The sequence below is a fragment of the Diabrotica undecimpunctata genome, chromosome 7, assembly GCF_040954645.1.
Source record: "Diabrotica undecimpunctata isolate CICGRU chromosome 7, icDiaUnde3, whole genome shotgun sequence".
NCBI lineage: Eukaryota > Metazoa > Arthropoda > Insecta > Coleoptera > Chrysomelidae > Diabrotica > Diabrotica undecimpunctata.
This window is the reverse complement of record NC_092809.1, coordinates 86,866,654-86,886,386: the sequence shown is the minus strand read 5'-3', so window position 1 is coordinate 86,886,386 and position 19,733 is coordinate 86,866,654. Positions and strand designations below refer to the sequence as shown.

General features: G+C 31.1%; 2 protein-coding genes across 3 annotated transcripts in view; one reads left to right on the top strand and one right to left on the bottom strand.

The window, feature by feature from the left end:
- Window positions 1–3,937: 3,937 nt before the first annotated feature.
- LOC140445549 (uncharacterized) lies at window positions 3,938–8,188 on the bottom strand. Of its 2 annotated transcripts, XM_072537657.1 has the most exons (5): window positions 7,537–8,188; window positions 7,071–7,479; window positions 5,599–5,835; window positions 5,217–5,532; window positions 3,938–5,156 (listed from the first exon to the last, which is right to left on the bottom strand). In XM_072537657.1, exons 2-5 carry the CDS (start codon window positions 7,144–7,146, stop codon window positions 4,268–4,270), a joined length of 1,518 nt encoding a protein of 505 aa, XP_072393758.1. In that variant the 5' UTR covers window positions 7,147–7,479; window positions 7,537–8,188; the 3' UTR covers window positions 3,938–4,267. The 2 variants fall into 2 exon arrangements, with proteins under 2 accessions (XP_072393758.1, XP_072393759.1); XM_072537658.1 differs by lacking the exon at window positions 7,071–7,479 and having other exon boundaries at window positions 7,697–8,187.
- Window positions 8,189–18,733: 10,545 nt separating this feature from the next.
- The window catches only part of Sin3A (SIN3 transcription regulator family member A), a 319,966-nt gene continuing 318,966 nt past the window's right edge, over window positions 18,734–19,733 (top strand). Inside the window, exon 1 of the mRNA XM_072537654.1 lies at window positions 18,734–18,938. The gene's annotated coding sequence lies outside the window, so the exon portion shown is untranslated. The remainder of the gene's footprint in view (window positions 18,939–19,733) is intronic.

Below are 19,733 nucleotides of genomic sequence, written 5' to 3'. Positions count from 1 at the left end.
TGAAGTATATAACCTTATAACCACAGAATACACCATGTGCACCTTAGTATGTACAGTTCATCCCAAACCCTTCTTTCAGTGCGTCATAGTTGATCGAATTCTCTCTAACGCATTAAGCTAGAAGTGACAGAAAAAAACGTAAGTCTTTGATTATTATACATAGAACTTAGAAAATTATGTATCGTTCACGGGTATTTGCATACTAAAGCGAATTCTACTTACGGATATATAATTGGTTGGAGTTTAGAATGCGCTAAATAGATATCCAATCAACGATGCGCATAAATATAATTTGACGCAGATGGTCTCAATAGTGACAGTACTATGACAATGTCAACTGATAAAATGATAATGGACCGTGGAAGTGATGACGTAGATTTTATTGACATCTGTCAGTTTCACTTTCCAAACAAACCTCGTTTAGTGTGGATAATTTGTATTTTTCGTTATTTTTTCATTTTTTTTTTACAGAATCTTTCCGCTTTTTGCAATATCTAAGTATTCTAATAGTTACTACAACAATTTTACAAGGTTGTGTAAATAATAAAGCATGTTGTTTTATAAAAATAGCATTAAAATGCATGTATCAATAAAGTAAGGTTAGAATGTCTTTAATTTAAATTTTTAAACTATATTTCATAGAAATAGAACACTGAATTATGATGGTATTATCGTAAAAAACACTATACTTAAAAAAAGCAGCAGAGGAAGCAAAATGTTAACTTTATAGAATTTAAAAAGTCTTGAGATTGGGCATTTCAACTTTTGTTTGGAAAGTAATTGACAGTTGTGACGTCACACTTCCACTGTCCATTGTCATTCCAGGTTAGTATTTTCAGACATTTTAGAGTGAAAATTTAATTTTGTATTTATTGTCATAAAAATATTTTAAATATGCCGAGATATACCGAGAAAGAACAAAGAGTAATACATATTAAAATTATTAAATTATTTTCAATTAGAAGATATTTATATGTATTAAAACGGTTCTTTTTAGAACCACATTTTATTAAAATATAAGATATAATTGATGCCAGCCACATATCCCCTGTAATCATTGTTTTAATGAATCAGGTTTTGAATCGAATTGTGGATTGTTTGAAATATAATATTCATTTTTGTTATTCATATAAAAAGAAGGAAAACTTACATTCGGTATCTTGTTTTTTAACTAAACTCCATTAACACTATTTCATCTGCATACCGAAACTGGTAGATTAACTCAAAAATCGACTGCTTCACTATTTAAACTATTTACATAAACTTACATTCGGTATCTTGTTTTTTAACTAAACTCCATTAACACTATTTCATCTGCATACCGAAACTGATAGATTAACTCAAAAATCAACTGCTTTACTATTTAAACTGTCCATTGTTTTTTTACCTAAACTTCATAACACTCTTTCATTTGCACACCCAATCTAGTAGAATCACTCACTATTTAAACTATTTTCACGATTTTATGATAAATCTTCACAAAATTAAACTAATGGCTGCCACAGAAACTTTCCGAAAATTACTTATCCGAATATGACTGATTTCAATCGATGCTATTTTATCACAGGAATGTTTGCTTTGATGCCTTGCAATTGCCAGTAAATTTTTTTATCTCGCAGTCAACTCTTAAAAGATTCTATAGGAGGAAGCGTTATTTTAAATAAACAAACATTCCAATTCCATAGTGTTTATAATAAATAATAATAAATCCATAAATAAATCTTAGCTAATTAAGCACTTTCTTTGGAATGTATAGAATAGCAATTATGACAAAATACCGTTCCAATATAAGGCGCAATAAAATTTTTTATACAGGACGGGACCTCTAATATGTAAAGTAAAAAAAAATTTGAATTCTTAAAGTCTTTACTTCACATTTTAAAAAAATAATCTTTTCACATTTAGCCGATTACAATCCTGCAACTGTCAGATTTAACTAAAATGTCATGCAATAATTCTCGACATTCTTAAAATCCTATATGACGTCAAAATTAGTGACGCACTGAAAGAAGGGTTTGGGCATCGAGCAAAAAGACAAAAGAGGGAATCTAATCGTTATGAAAAGGAGACCAAAAAAGTGGCCTCTGATGGCGGACATATCCGGAAATGCGAATGCGCCAAATTTAAATTTTCCGACACTTATTAACAGTAGCTATAAAATAGTTTTCAGAATGTGTCTTAGACGAGAAAATTTTAATTAAATATTAACGATAACAGTCTAAAATGTGAAACAATTGTTAAAAAACTTCAATATAAATAAGATTTCATGTGATAGTTGGGACAAATAATAACATAACCCAACTAAATTTGATTTCTTAAACAAGTAAAGACTCTCTTTCCTTGTTTAATTTGGCCTCTCAAGATGGCACTTCCTGTCTAACAATATTTTTGCTCCCACTACCTTTACATTCCCTCTTTTGTCTTTTTGCTCGATGGGTTTGGGACAGACTGTACCCCCCCAAGGTTAGTAGATGTTAAGTAGGTTGTCTCGTAACTATGTGGGCGTAGCGAGGGGAAGGCAGAATGCCTACGTCACTCATACGACAAAGTCAAATTTGACAGTTGATGGACAGGGTGTAATTTTATCTATGATGGACTCTTGTCTAGACTACATTAAAACACACAACCCAAGTTTGGCGTGATTGGTTGGTGGGTGGGTCCCAATTTAAAAATTGGCGGGTTTCCTGTTTATTAAAATGACAATTGAGATATTGGCACAGTATATCGCTAAAGTTTTTATTATACTGTGGTATTGGTACAAAGCGGATGATATTCACATTTTAGGATTAAGCTGGCTATTTCAGTTTTATTAGAAATCTAATTATTTTTCTTTTGAGATTATTTAGTTAAAATTAAATTCTGACTTGTTTATTTTATTTTGATATGCTAGTGATGCTTTTTTTATTAGGTATATAGATATTGTTTATATTAGGTAATTTTTTATTAAGATTTAGAGGTTCCTCTTATTATTTTTATTTCTAGAACATTCATTAACATTATTATTTTCGTTAGCTTTCTCTATGTAGGATCGGCTTCTCTAATTATTTTCCTCTCTGTTCTTTTCTCTTCCAGGGACTAAGTACCTCTCCGCTTTTTGTATGAGATTATGGTTTTTCAGAAACATGCAATTGCTGTTCATCCCCTTTTTTTACTGCCCTACATTCAGTACCATACATCATAGCTGGTCTTAAGGCACTCCTATACAACTTACCTTTTAGTTTTCTTGGTACCTTTTTTATCACACATCAACTAATTTACCTCTTTCCTTTACCTTTAATTGAAATATAGATAAAACGGTAGTACCGATCCTAAAAGCCGAAAATCATCTTTTGGGAGTTCTTGTCTATCCAAGCCAACTACTCTATCTGGACTTGAAATATCATCTTTAAAAGAATATTCTAAATATTTTGTTTATATCCAACTTAATTTTAATTCTTTTTCTTCAAGGACCTGTCTTCACTACTCTAGTCTTTTCTACTAATACCAAGAAGGTTCAGTTGTTATCTAATCCAGCACAAATGAGAATAAATATGGGCTTAACACGAAACCCTGATGAAGCCCTATTTTCACACAAAATTTGCCAGTTTCACCTGCAATCGTTCTAACACTAGTTGTTACTTGCTCATACATCACTCACATATTCAACCGGCACTCCTTTCCTACTTAATCTCTGCCACAGCAGGTTTCTGATAACTTCATCATGTGCTTTCTGAAGATTAATAATACTATGTGCAAGTCTATCTCTTTCACTCTAAATTTTTACATTAGCTGTCTTGTAATAAAAATTGCTGTTGTAGACCTGCCTTGCATAAATCTAAATTGACATTTATCCATTTTCATTTTTGAGAACCTTACACTAAATTCTGTTAGATTTCACCAAAAATAAAGCCGAGGTTTACTGGAAATAACTATTGCAAACCAAATAAAACACTAAATAGCTGTTTAAAATGTCTTTATTCTTTAAAAATAAAATTCTAATATAAAAGTGTATAAATAACAGCATTGCCTATTTTAATGTACAAATTTTACCTTTAAAATTCAGACCTAACCATAAGTGTGCCTACATATAATCTTATAAAAAATTACACTATATTACTAATCAAGTAAAATGTATAATAATGTTAAATTGACTAACTTTCTTGTAAATAGAACTTTATATATTGTTATAGAATTAACATTTCTTGTTATAGAACTATAATAAAAATTCAATACAGATACAAAACAAAAAATACTTGTGAGCTAAAAAATTGTTAAACGAATTTAATGTTTACTCAGTTCCTTTTTTTTTGGAAGGAAAATATTCCTGTTTCTCCATTTTTCGCTTCATTGTAACATTCTTTGCCTCTTCCTGAAATTCTTTCTTCACTTTCACTTTGCGCTTTGTTCCTTGAATGTCCCTCACAATTTTGTCATGTAATCTTGCAAAACTTTCATCATCTAAGTCTTCCATGGTTTTTACTAAATTTACCAAGTTTTCTATTTGAAGACTTCGTTTGGTTTTTTCCTGGATGACATTTGTCTGTTCTACCTTCCCTCTGACAAACTCATTAATTTCCTCCTGATGCCTTGATTTGATAATTGAAGTTACTGCCAAACACCTTGCAGCATCATCTAAAACAGAGTTAGTTCCCTCGCGCTCCTCATGCATTCTTACCAAGTGCACATGCTTACACAAGGTATTCCTCACCACATATTCGGCACACTCACACTGGTAGCGATGAATACAAATTTTACATACTCTACAATACAATGTCTTACATTCATTTTCACATCCTTGCCTTATATTTACATTATATATTTTATTAGGATCTCTAAATGACTTTACCTGAAATTGACCATATACCTTCACATTTCTCTTAACCTCTACTTTGTTTTTCATCGTTTCTGCCATTTTGTGTGCTTTTGCTATAACCCTATCTTGATAATTGTTCGCATTTGGTCTTTCAATGTCTATAATCCTCTTCCACATTTTGATGTCCACTAGATCGTCTATTGTGTCCAATAACTTTTCGATTGATACTGCAGCATTTCTTCTAAGGTGGTTGGTCTTCAGTAGGTTGTTGAAAGATTCTATCGCCATGTTTGTATTGATTCCTGAATTTCTTCTGTAGCAATGGGCCCACATTTTGATTCTCTCTTCATTCTGAAAGTAATACCTACAAAAAAAAATATACTTAAGGATGACTTAAAATGTATGATTCCATATATTTATCTACCTTGCCAGATAATTAAAAAAATCTGTCTCATTTGCCTCTTGTAATTTGATTATATATTTGTTGCACAACTCCATAAATCGATCTTCATCCGTTTCATTAATAATTCTTTTCATCTCAGTTTTCATCTGTTTCTTCAAAATTGGATCCTGTATTTTCTTCTTCCCTTGAATATTCCAGTTTCTCACAACATGCCAGGTACATAAAAGCTTTTTTGGTTGGTTGCCCATAATCTTCGCCCATGCATTATAATATTTTCCATCATCACTCATAAAATGTTCCGCATGAATTTCAGTCTGTATTCTATTCTTGAGGGCACCTAAAAGTTTTTGAAAATTATTTTTACTTACCAGTTATAAATTGTCATTACTCATATAATACATACCTAAAAAAACCTCTTGAACTACTTGGTCCAATCTGTTTGACAGTAAGAACGCAACTGGAAATCCTGTATTCCTGTCATCTTTAATAAGCACCACTGTTAAATCCATTCCCCTCTTGTTTGTGCCGTGTGTACCATCCATACAAATTATGCTAGGGAATTCTCTTAATTTATCTTCCATTACAGAATTCATAAATCCTAAGGCAAAATCTTCTTTTTTAAGTACATCATGTTGTTCTCCTAATAAAAATAAAACACCAAATTTATAGTTTACCCAAAATTTATAGTTTAGAGATAATTAAAGATAAATTAATAGTAAGAGACTGAAATTTTATTGTATATTTTAATAGGTAATCATTAGTCCTATTTTTTGAGTTCAGTTGAGTTCTTATTTAAAAAAGATAACTTAAAGCAGCAATGTGCGAAGAGATAAGTAGAAGCAGAAGATACTCAAGAAGGTAGATAGAGTAAATTCATGAGGAACGATAATCAATAAGTATGCAGACAACTAGCTTTTGCAAATGATGTTAACATAATAGTAAGAACAAAGTATAAAATATTAAAGAGGAACTTAATCAGATAGAACAAACTGCATGGACAAGTAAACTGAAAACCAATCGAGCTAATATAAAATACATGTAGCTGCAAAACAGCAGGTAATCAGTGATTACAACACCTAACTATAGGATAGTATAGCACTTCAAGTGTAAAAAACTATATAGGATAACTAGTTATATGCAATACTAGTGTTAACAAATAATTGGGTAGAAGAATCTCCATAACCAATAAGAGTTACCATGGCTTAATTAAACAACAAAGGTCAGGTAATAATACAAGAAAAAACTAAGTGCCAATTATATAAAACCTTAATAAGATAAGTTATTCACATATGTATCTGAAACATGCACACTTACTAAAAGTGAAGAAAGCCAATAGGGTAATTCTGAAAGACAAATCTTTAGCCACATATATAAACCAGTAACAAAAAATTGTATGTGAATAAGATATACATTTTAACTATAAAGGGAATACCAGGATCTGGATATCATAATATTCATACAAATAGGCAACTTCAGTATAAGAAAAGTGTAGAACTAATGAAATAAGATGTAATCCCTTTCAAAATAAACAAATAATTCCAGTTGGAAATAAAACAAAAGGAAGATTAGATATAAGGAACAAATAAAGCAAGACATGAAAATTTTAAAAATCAAAAACTGGAAAAGCAAAGTGTGAAATAGATCAGAATGGAGAAGTATTCTTAAACAGACTAAGACCCAAAAAGGGTTGTTCTAGTAAAATAAAAAACTAGTAAATTTGCCCCATAAATCAGCACCTCCATTACAAAATTAGCTTTCATGTAAAAAACCAATAACTACAATCTTAGGAGATATATTATTTAAAAATGTATATTGAATAAATGAATTGAATTAATTATAATTGTGGTAGGCATAAAAAAAATGATTGGTCTTTACCTTCCTTCTTGAATAAAAAAGCGTAATTCTTGTTGTTAACATTCCATTCCTGAACCTTTAAAGCCGTTGCTACCATATCATTTTGATCTTGTTCTGAACAAATTTGAGAGATCTTGACTTGTTAATAAGGCAAGTCTTTCTAGTTTCGGTGTTTCCAATTTTCTTGAATCTTCTAAAATTCTGCTAGATGGCACCCCAGATGTTAACTTCTCTACAATCATTTTTTCTTCTGCTTTTGACAGATGCATGGTTCTTAATTCCTCTTTATGTCCAGCATGTGTTTTCCAGTAACTGACTGAAACTTGTCCTTGATCTCTCAGTTTGCAAATTAGCCTGGAGGGACACACTCCTTTAATTTTAATTGATCCACCAGATTTCTCTGTCCTAATTTTATAGTTGGGCTTATATCCTAAATATAGATTAGTATAAGTTTTAATTACTTGAAGTAACAAAGTACTGGACCTACCATTCAAGTTACTTCTGTTACAATCATAGTATAATATCTTATACTCCTTTTTATAAACTGCTCTTTGTTTAACATAACTTGTCTCAAATTTCTGCATGTCTTTCCATGTCTCATATTCTTGTAAACTAGAAAATTCAAAAGTTATTAATTCAATACTCACCTGGTGGTTTTCCTTTAGATGTTTTCGTAAGTTCTCATGGCTTTTTAAATTAGTTTCTTGTTCACATAAGGGACAAATAATGTGATTTATTTTCTTATTCGACACATCTATTTTATGTATACTTTTGATATGATGATTTCGTAATTCCACATTTTTAAATATTTTGCTGCAAAGATGGCAGGCTCCTGAGTTAATTTCATAGTTTGTTGAAGTAGATGGAATAGGACTTGTTGAAGTAGATGGATAGACAGAATCCATAATTGCTTTCTAAAACAAAGTCTTAGGTAATTAAATATGGTGTTCTAACGAACAGATTTTTAAAACAATTTAACAGATTTTTAAAAATAAATGAGGAAAATTTAAATTAAAATTTTTTGTGTGCTTGCTTATTGGCAAATTGGTATAAAACCGCCTAATCAAAGATGTTTAAGCGCCAAACCACAACGCCAAACAGAGAGATACATAACCTGCGACAAACAGTTGTCATTTTAATAAACATGAAACCCGCCAATTTTTAAATTGGGACCCACCCACCAACCAATCACGCCAAACTTGGGTTGTGTGTTTTAATGTAGTCTCAGTTGTCTGCACGTCTGAGTTTAAGTTCACGCATGATACTATGACTAACAAGATAGGATCTTCCCGTAGCACAAAATCGGTCGTGTTCGCGCATGTCGTCATTGGAGATCAGATTTGAATTCTTGTTAAAGTTAAATGGGATTTTTATGCATTCTGTGATGAAATTATTTAATTAGCAAAATAATAATATTAAATAAAGGTTTAATAATTACAATAATCGTACACAAAAGGATATCTCCAAACTATTTAATAAAGATTATTTATTGACACATACAAAAAACTGACATTACGAACGTGCAAGTCTCCAATTACGTCACGACTTATGCGCAATATCTTATCTTCTTAATCATAGTATCATGAGTTCACGTTTGTTGTTGTCATAGATAAAGAATATATATTACTGAATAGATAGGAAACTGTGTAGGTTATTTCTGGACAATGCGCCATCTGGCGGCCTTAGGAAAGCATCTTTTTAAAAAATCTTCTCGTAATTCTTCAAATATAAAGATTAATATTGAGGGTTTGATTACAAAAATAAAACAAACGGTTCTTTTTCTACTTTATTTTTTTTATAAACATTAATTACATGTATTTAAATGTAGTTGTTTAAACAGTGGCTATTCTGTAGTTTCTATAAATTACAACACAGAAACAGAGAAGGAATAGCATCACATTTCAAGGTGGACTTATATCTCAATCCAACATAGCGGGCTTCTGGTCCAAAATGAATTGTGCAAGTCTTGTCTGCCAATTTTGTTAATCCAAATATCATAAAGCTAAAAAATAAATAGTTTGTTTTTAATATTTTCTGTGAAATAATGTTACATAGTATATTTCTAGAGGTGCTTTACAAAAGGACAAATGAACAAAAGTTTTGTAGAAAAAGTTCTTGAAACATTGAAGAATTGCCACATTTTTAATGGCGATAATTTTAATTCCTAAAAAACTTTTACCTAATTCTATATCGGCAACAATTCTAATACACATCATAACGTGAAAGAAAGAAGTTTGGGACAACATCGGACATTTTAAGGCAATTATTAAAAAATAAATAAAATCTTATATCAGCATTTTCTACTTACCGCCCTATCTTTTGGAAAAATATGCATTTGAGCATCCTTATTGTAATTATTACAACCATTAACGCAACAGTTAAAAACCGTAATTATTTAAATATGATGGCAAAAAAGCAAACAATTATTTAATCGCAAATAATACAACTCCAAACACTGTGTCGAAACCACAATAAAAATGGCGTACTTGTTTTGTTGGTTGCGGTATTGCGCAGTCACGAAGCTTTGCTATGAATGCTACGCCCTCTGGTGTCCTTAGGAAATACAAATTTCAGAGGACTGTCACTCCCATAAGAGATACCCGGGCATGGTTGTTGTCTCTATTCTATAGTATCATTAGTTCGTTTATTTGTTTAGTTATTGTTTAGTTTTTATTTTTAAGTATAGGTATAAGGACAATATTATTTATAGAGACTTATTATTTAGTTATTTGTGTACATAAACACTTGTGAAGTGTGTTTTCGTAGCCGTGATATCAAGGTTTGTCATAACAATTATGTAGTTTTGTATGTTATAATAATGATATATTTTTTAGATGAGATAAGTATATATAGCTTGAAGATTTGTGCTTGAAGGACTAATCATTTTTTGTATTTTAATCTAATAATAAATTATTTATATTACCTATTGGTTTTTTTTGCCTACCACTAGATATGATAAAAATGCTGCAAATTCCAGGAAAAAAATAATAAGTTAGTTCCTACATATTTAGTATTTTTGCTTTTGAACTTTTTCTACTGTTTTTTTGGGTTTTTGTGCGAAATAAACTGTTATCTCCATTTAAAACACACAATATTATCACTATAATCAATTCTATTTTTTGTCATCAGACTATTGATTTTAGAAAAAAAAATTGATATAATTACTAATATAAGAACCACTTAACATCCTTATACCCAAGAAAATCCCAAAATATATTGCAAAACCTAAGTTTTTGAACCTTATATTAGCATTGAAGCTTATGGCAATTTTAAAAGTGTCGTATGGGTGACGTATCCCCGCCTTTAAAAAGCGAGCATTTGATTGGTCTATAGTTACGAGACAACCTACTTAAATATCTACTAACCTTGGTACCCCCCTAGTAAGGTAAGTGCCGGAGAGTTTCTAGCGCCAAATAAGTTCGGAATCGGGAACTAAAAATTTAGCGGCAAATTCAAAATGTAGGTTCTGAATTTAAGGCGGGAAATTCAAAAAGGATATACTGAATTTTAGGCGGGAAATTAAAAACGTATATACTGAATTTTAGGCGGGAAATTTAAAAAATAAATTTCTGAATTTTAGGCGGGAAATTCAAAATGTTCCTAATTTTATATGGAAAACAAATATAGTCATAAAATAATAAATAAAAACTTATTCTATGCCAAAATATATTCTCTGTCCAAAAATGTAGTATACACTTTTGCAATTTTGTATACCATAAATGTATAACATATCAGATAGAGACATATGTTTTGGTACAGGAAAAGTTTTTTATTTATTATTTTATGACTATATCTGTTTTCCATTACATTAAAACATCAACATAAAAAACAGATATTCTTAAAAATTTATTTATTTCTGTAATTTATAAAATTTGAGAAATCACAGAGGTATAATAAATTATATAGATCGTCATCACTGCCATTGTGGTGGTCTTCACCTGTATCCACGAAACTAGGTTCCATTCTGAACTTAACCATCTATTCAATACAACCTGCAAAATGATATATGGAATTACACACAAGCAGCAACCAAAATAAGTAAGCCCTACCTGCGGAGACTTGCATACCCATATGGACATTCAGGCATACAATTCATTGAGGTGAGAAAGATTGGTCCTAGTAAATTAGGGACCAGTCCTTCGAGCCCCAATGCTCCCCAGGCTTTCCTCACTCGCCCCCCCCCCATACCACGGTGATGTGCTATGGGAGGCTACTTTCATCTATATATTTACTGAATAGTGCAGAGCAGCATGAGGCTCTTTAGTCCTGCTATGCTATTTGTATGTTTGTGTATATATATATATATATGTTTGTATATATATATATATATATATATATATATATATATATATATATATATATATATATATATATATGTAAAAGATAAAACCGCTATCGCTTTATTAAATTAAATGGCCATATATATGGCCTAGGAGGACAAATTCGTTAAACTTCCCGTGCTCGAATCGGTATCAATAAAGTGTTATGATCATTTCGGCCTATCTATCCCAGCCTCATCAGACACTTGGGCTGATACAAATTCAAACTCGGAAAGTCCAACGAATGTCTCCCAAAACTTCACCACAACAGTAGTTAGCTTACAAAGGCGCCATCTGCTTTGGCTGCCGTGAACGAAAACGATGACAATATCGTTTTCTGTATCCTCTGCGCTAAGCGAAATGTGTAAAAGATAAAATCTTTTAGCGAAAGCCGCTATCGCTTTATTAAATTAAATGGCCAAATATATGGCCTAGGACATGGTACAATGAATACACAAGGTATGATATTGCGCATGACATTTGACAGCTGGCCCAGGAGTGTGACGTAGTTAAGATCGCCTGAACCACCTCGAACCCATTATTACAGCTTAACGTACACATTAATTTTGAAATTATGGTTAAAAAGTGATCTAATTTTTTTTTTAATGTTTTGTTTTGGTTATAATTGAATAAAAAATATATTTTCAGTAGCGTGAAACCTTTACTTCTCCTAGAGATTCAGGCGAAATATTTATTTTTGTTTTCATACATATACCTACTCTTTACCGCTGTTATGATTCAACTTCCCTTTGTTAACTTTCCAGTTTTCTCAGGCGCTTTCTTCCTCGGGAAATATCTTTATTTTCCCATTTTGAGTGGACAGGGGTAGGAATTATGTTGCTGTTATAATTAAATTAAATTATAAAACGTATTTTCCCATACAAAACATATCTGTAAGACAGTTAGAAACAAATAAACAAAACATTCTGTTTTTAAATATCTTGTAATAGAATGAAATTTATTTTAAACATTTGATTTCATCGTCTGCTGTCATTAAGCACTAAAATATTCTTTTTAGGTTTTATTCGTATAATATTTTTCATACAAAAATGTGTGCACGTCATTCAAGATTTACAACGTTAGAACCCCACAGCGTTGCCAAAACATCAGAATAGTTAGTAAGTGAGGAATTTTTAAAATGTCAACTATTTGTCAAACTATTATATAACAGTAAATATACTTAGTTTTAAGACTACTGCAACACACTAAAATACATAAGAAAACATTTTAATACAAAATTATATATTCTAAATTTTAAACTTACCTCTATTTAGAGCATTAATAGTAAAAACATCCCGCCATTATTTCTTTTTCAAAATAATCTATCTTATATGAAAGTTTATCAGCTTTCTACAGACTATTTAGTTGTTTTCTTTTTCCATCTCTTATCCTTCAGTCGGGCATTGTGTCCTGCGAAGCTCCATTTTAATTTGGCAGCATGTTCTTCTGCGTCTTTTACTTTGGTTTTGCTTCTAATCCATTTGTTTGTTTTTTTTTTTTGTCTATAAGTCTCACCCCGAGCATTGATCTTTCCATCGCTCTTTGTGCTTTTACTATTTTATCCATATTGGACTTGGTGAGTGTCCACGTCTGTGAACCATACGTGAGTATAGGGAGGATACACTGATCGTAAATTCTGGTTTTCAAATACTGTTCTATTTTAGTGCTTTTCAAGATCCAACTCAGTTTTCCACATCCTACCCACTCTAACCTTTTTCTTCTGGTAATTTCGGCAGTTTGATTTTCTTTGTTAATTTTCATTATCTGTCCCAGGTAGATGTATTCGCTTACTGTTTCTAAATTTATGTCGTTTAATGTTATTTCTGGAATGTTCGGTGTATTTGTCATTATTTTTGTTTTTTCCAAGTTCATCTTAAGACCTACTTTTTCCGAAGCTTGAAATAGTTGCGTCATCATCGTCTGTAGTTCTTCGAAACTTGTAGCGAATATTACAATGTCATCAGCGTATCTTAAATGACTCAGTTCTCTTCCATTAACATTTACTCCCTTATCTGCCCAGTTAATGTCTTTGAACACGTCTTCAAGTCCAAGTGTGAATAGCTTTGGTGAGATAACATCTCCCTGGCAAACTCCTCTGTTGATTGGTATAGCTTTGGTTTTTGCATCAATTTGTATTTTCATTTTAGCTTTCTTGTAAATATTGTGTATGAGCATTCTGTATCGGGAGTCTATCCTGCAGTTGTTCATAGCTCTCTCTATTGCCCAAAGTTCTATGGAGTCGAATGCCTTTTCATAATCAACGAAGCCAATATATAAGTTCAAGTGATATTCATTGGCTTTCTCTATTAGAGTTCTGACTGTAAGAAGATGATCCGCTGTACTGTAACCTTTTCGGAATCCTGCCTGCTCTACCGGTTGATAGCTATCGAGCTTCGTCGAGGTTAACGTCGAAGCTCAATAGATAAAGTATCAACCTCTAAAAAAATATATGAAATTAGATGTTTACTGCAATAGGTCAGGTGTGATACACGTTTCAATCAATATCAAACACTTAGACTAGCAATCCTAAACTAAACTATTACAACATTGTATTTACCTGTGTTAAATTCGCCTAGCGACCACTCTTCACCTGATCCAGATGAAATATCCATCGCATAATACAACTAGCCAACATTCTAACTCGATGTAGCCAATAAACATAAGGTGTAATAAACTGTCAAAAGCTATAACTAAACGTTCGGCACGTCAACACAGAACTGTACAGAGTAAACAAACACTACCTGGACTTAGTTCAGTAGTATTCTGACAGAAAATAACAATCTGTCACTAGAACTTGCTACTTTATAGGTGATATTAACAGAACTAGGACTTGGTTCATTATTACACTGAAAAGTTTACCTAGTTGGTGCATGTTATAGCGTTGTTAACTCGTAAATGACAAAAAGTGGACTTGGTTCACTTATATTTTGAACCCTCTATATGCCATAAATATCATAAACCCAAAAATTAACCCTTGATTCGGATATATCGGGTTTAAGGCTTCTCGGTGCTGTAGAGGAGTGTAACTTTATTTAAATACAGGAAGCGAAACATTAATACCTAGATTTGGAAGTAATAATAAATCTGCTGTAGATATAACAATATGCTCTAGAGATATAACTTTAAATTGTGATTGGAAAACTGTTATTATACCATTAGGTACTTCCAATCATTTTCCTGTTCTAATCGAAACACATTTTAATACTACTCAAGTATCTTTTAAGTGTAAAAATAAAGTTAATTTAAATAAAGCTGACTGGTCCTTGTTCTCTCAGATAGTATATGAACAATTAGATGAAAGTAATAACGAAAGATCTTATAAAAGTTTTACAGAGTCACTAAATCATACTACAAAACTAACGATTCCACAGAAGAGAACAGAGATCAAATCAGAATTTAGCAAAGTTTGGTGGAATCAGAGATGTGCAAATGCCATTAAATGCCAATAAGAAGCTTTTTTGCTTTACAAAATGCAGTCAAATTTAACTAACTATTTAAAATATAAAAATTCAGTAGCAGTCGCAAAAAAAATAATATTACAAAACAAAAAAGATTCTTGGAAAAATTTTTGTAAACAACTTAACAGAAACACACCTATAAAAGATATATGGAAATATATAAAGAAAATAAAAAATACATTTAATCCTCCAAAAAATAGGATCCAGGTAGGGGAGTTGGTAGAAATGTTCTTCAATAAAATTGCTCTAAGTTGGGTGGAAACAAATATTCGGCCGATTAGTTCACTGAGCACGGATGATATAGATAGAGAATTCTCAAGTATGGAAATAAAACAAAGCCTCAAAACTAACAATAATACAGCGCCCGGAGTTGATAACATTTATTATAAAATGCTCGCTAGTTTGTTAGAATCAAGTATAGAAATTTTTCGCAAAATAATAAATACAACATGGAATCGGGCAGAATTTCCAACAAGCTGGAAGGAATATTCAGCAATCCCAATTCTAAAGCCAAATCGAGATGCGAAAGATCCAGATTCATATACCTAGAGCAATTTCTCTAGCTTCTTGTGTCTTAAAAACTTTAGAAAGAATGATCAAAGTCAGACTAGTTCATTGGCTTGAAAACAATAAAAAATTACCTAAATTGCAGTTTGGCTTCAGAAGAGGATGTTCAACTATTGAAAACATAGGTAACCTATTAAGTGATATAAATGTCGCTTTTACTAACAACAAATCACTTCCAGCAATTTTTTGCTGGAAGTGATTTTTGAGATTATATTTAGCATATGATAATGCTAAATTTAATCTCTCAAGCTTTGACCTCAGGTATCAGATTACTATATTCCGATAGAACAGTTTCAATAAATATAAATGATGAAATATTGGGCCCTAAAACGACCAATATTGGGTTACCACAAGGAAGTATAATAAGCCCTGTACTATACTTAATATACACAGCAGATCTGGAATGTAAAATTAAATCTGAGACCATTTCTATACTACAATTTGCCGATGATATTTGTATATATTCACCATGCCAATATATTGAAGAAGGGTGCAAAAAAAATAAATATAGCGTATAAGAACCTCAATAAATGGTGTAATGAAAATGGTCTAAAAATTTTCAGGAAAAAAACAGAAGTTTGCATTTTCACGAGAAAAAGAAAAAACATTCCAATGTTTTTTCATTGGGGGATCAGATCCAAACGTAGCAATCCTTCTGTACAAATTCTACATTAGGTCAATACTGGATTATGGTTGTTTCTTCTACGACCAAGCTTCAAAAAGTCAACTAGAAAAAATAGACCACGTAGTAAATAAGTGTCTAAGACTATGCCTAGGGGCTTTAAAAACAACACCAATTGATTGTTTATTTGCAGAAGTAGCGGAAACTCCACTAAAATATCGCAGAAAGATTTTAGCTTTCAATTTTATAGCTAAATTAAGCTCCAAAAAAAGCGAATTAGTCCAAAAAATAATATACTGTTGACATCGGATCTTACCCATAGTTATTGGAAGTCGAAAAAAAGTTTAACTATTACAGAGTCATACTATGTAATACATAACTTAATAGAAGAAATACTCTTCTATTAAGTTATGTATTACATACTTAACACTCTTTACATATAGATCCATTATATAGTATAAATATTTACAACATCCATCCAATTAACTGTGTTTTTCTCCAAGATTATGCAAAATTTCACCCAAGAATTAGACAATACATATTTAAGCAACATTTAGAAAAGTATCTTCCCAGATGTCGATATACCTATATTCACCGATGCATCAAAGAGTAACAATAAAGTAGGTTGCGCTATACCTATTTGATTCACATAATATTAAAAAATCTTATAAATTAAATAAAAAAACTAACAATATATACGGCAGAATTAATCGCCATATTAGAAGCTCTTCTATATACATATAAGTAATATGAAAGTTACAGAAGAAACATTTGCAATTTGTTCAGATAGTAAAAGTGCTGTTATCAAAATAAAAAATATCCACCAGGTCAATAGTAATTATATTTTTACCAAAATAATTACTAAACTTCATGAACTACAATCTCAAAAAATTAATGTATCACTTGTTTGGATTAAAGGGCATTGTGGAATAAAAGAAAATTAAGAAGTAGACGAAGAAGCTAAAATAGGAAATAGAACAGGAGAATATTTAAGGTATAAATGTCCTCACAATGAAATTGCTTGCCACGTAAAGCCCATATTACTAGGAGAATGAAGAGAAATGTATAGAAGCAGTCAAAAAGGAAAATTTTATAAAAACATAGTTACCGAGCCACCTAGCCAATCTTGGTTCTCAAGACTGTCGGGAAGCAAGCGGTTTTTCTCTGTATTGTGCAGATCAAGGTTCAACCATGTTTTAACTCCGCAGTATAAATATACAATAAAATTAAGTGATTCTCCTAATTGTCCATGCGGAGAAGAAGGTACAATAGAGCACATGATATTAGGCTGTTCTAAAATAAGTAATGAAGTAAAAGTATTAAGTGAAGAAATAACCAAAATACCCAAAATCACCAAACAATATAACCTAACCCAATTATTAAGTTCAGAAAATTGTAATATTTATCAAATTTTCTATAAACATATTTTATGTATTAGATTAAGTTTATAACATATGTTTTTTCCCTTCCTGCAAAGCCGTAAGTCTATCCGAGGTCCACCTGTCTCGTCTAAATGCTCTGATCGACCCCGGAGCATCAAATTGTATCCTATAACTAATATCCCAAATTATATAAGATAAAAAGATGAGAAAAAAGAAGAGAAATAAAAATCTAATGTACCTATAATTGTAAAATTAGATATATAGAAAATATTTCTTTGTAAAATTAGAGCAGGACTATGATTGTATAGCAAACGAGAAGAAAGTAAGGAGCACTGCTTTAGAGATTCCGAACAAAAAATACAAAATAATTCCAAAAAGGTATGATGGCGAATGGACAGAGAATCCGAAGCCAATAATTCACAAACACACACACACAAAACCCTTGATAGATTTTCATTTTCACACCGGAAATCATTTTCAAAAAAAGATTATTTAAAAATATTGAACTATTATTACAGTCAATAGTTGTTTTTGTTTAATTAATTAATTAATTAATTAATTAGGTATAACTAATAACGAACTGTTGGTTTTTACTCAGTATTTTAAAATAATCTTTTTTTTTTAATCGATTTCCGAAGTGGAAATGGAAACGTCAAATAACATTGATTACAATCAATTGTAGCTTAATCATGTTTTAAACATGAAAATAATTTAATAATATAGATACATAAAAAATAATGTGATCATTAAAAGTTTGCAGTTTATTGAAAAATAAAAAATACAAGAAATTAACAGATAATTTTGGTACCGAAATAACATTTAGGGTGACGCGAAATATTGAGACGCGTGCAGTAACCTTGCGGTATACAGTAATATACGTACATATAATATAAATACAAGTATAGACTTATTATTAAATTATATTATTTAAAATACAAAAAAATAAACGAACTTTTTAGGATTCAATAATAACTTTCGAACTTATTTAGGATTCAATAATAATAGATGATTCGCGCCATTTTTGAAATATTTTTTAGTGCAATGTGGCGCACTCGCAGTAAAGTATACCAACACTAGAACTATCCCATGATTCTACTTCCAGACTAGTCCATTATTGTTAGGGGAGTACTGATGGGCTTGCACTTTTTGCCATTTAATTTTACTTTATTATTTAACATACTGATATATATTTTAGTTATAAAAGTTGTTTAAATCGTAACTGCTTTTAAATACTTATTATTAAAAGCGATCACGAGAGCAGGTTTTCAAAAATTCTTGAATATTAACTAGTCTTCTAAATGAAATGAACTGTTCCAAACAAGCTTTGTAGGCAGGCAAGCAAAGCACTGCAAGAGCAGCCAGTCGCTAATCGGTCACCGTATCAGGAGGTAGAACATAATGTGTCATAATTTTATTTTCATGAATTTGAGTGTAGAATTGTTCTCTTTTTGTGAAAACGTACTATTATCGTTAAAAAGCAGTATTGTGCATTTGGAAAGCTGTTACATTGAAAAATACAATATCGAAGAGGCTTTTTTGAGGTGAGTGACATATTTTTGATTCCTTTCCCATAAGATCCTCTACTTTATATTAATATGTGTTTAATTGTTTTTATCGACTTCTGTTTTGAATAAATCTCGTTTTTAGCTCCGATTTTTTTTTTTATTTTCTGATTTATTATGAATCTGAGCATATTCTAAAATTAGTTCCTATATTTTTCAAAGTGGGAGGTGAGTTCTGTAAAATACTTTTTATGTAAATTCTTTTTAGTTCTATAAACAGTTGTTTTATCAAATTTAGTGAGATGTTTGTTGTCGGCAATGTATAGAACATTTTTGACCTGGCAACAGCGGAAAGCGTGTTATAAAAGATTAGTAAGCAACATAATTTTTTAAATGCCATTTGGAATTGGAAAGTAAATGTAGTTTGTTTGTAGAATGTGATTTTTAATTTTAAAAATGTTTTTCTCACTGACATAGATTATCCTCACATTTCTGTAAATGTTCATAAATAATTAATAATATAAAATATCCTTCACATTTTGTATTTGTTTACTGACAAAATTTCGCAAGCGATTTTGGTCTTTATGAATATTTTGCTTAGAATAAACGCTGGCAACAGCGCTTGTGTGCGTCCGGTTCCCTGCCCTTCCACTCTCCTATCGATTCTGTGTCTAACCAATAGAGAGCTCACCTCTGAGCTCGCGGGAGCGAGCTTTTCTTGCAATGTTGTCTTTTTACACCCATTGCAAATACAAATAGCCCAAGTATAATGATTGTTGTTCGTACCTGTAACATCGGCAACGTCAATCCAATATTAGAGGGCAAACAAAGTTG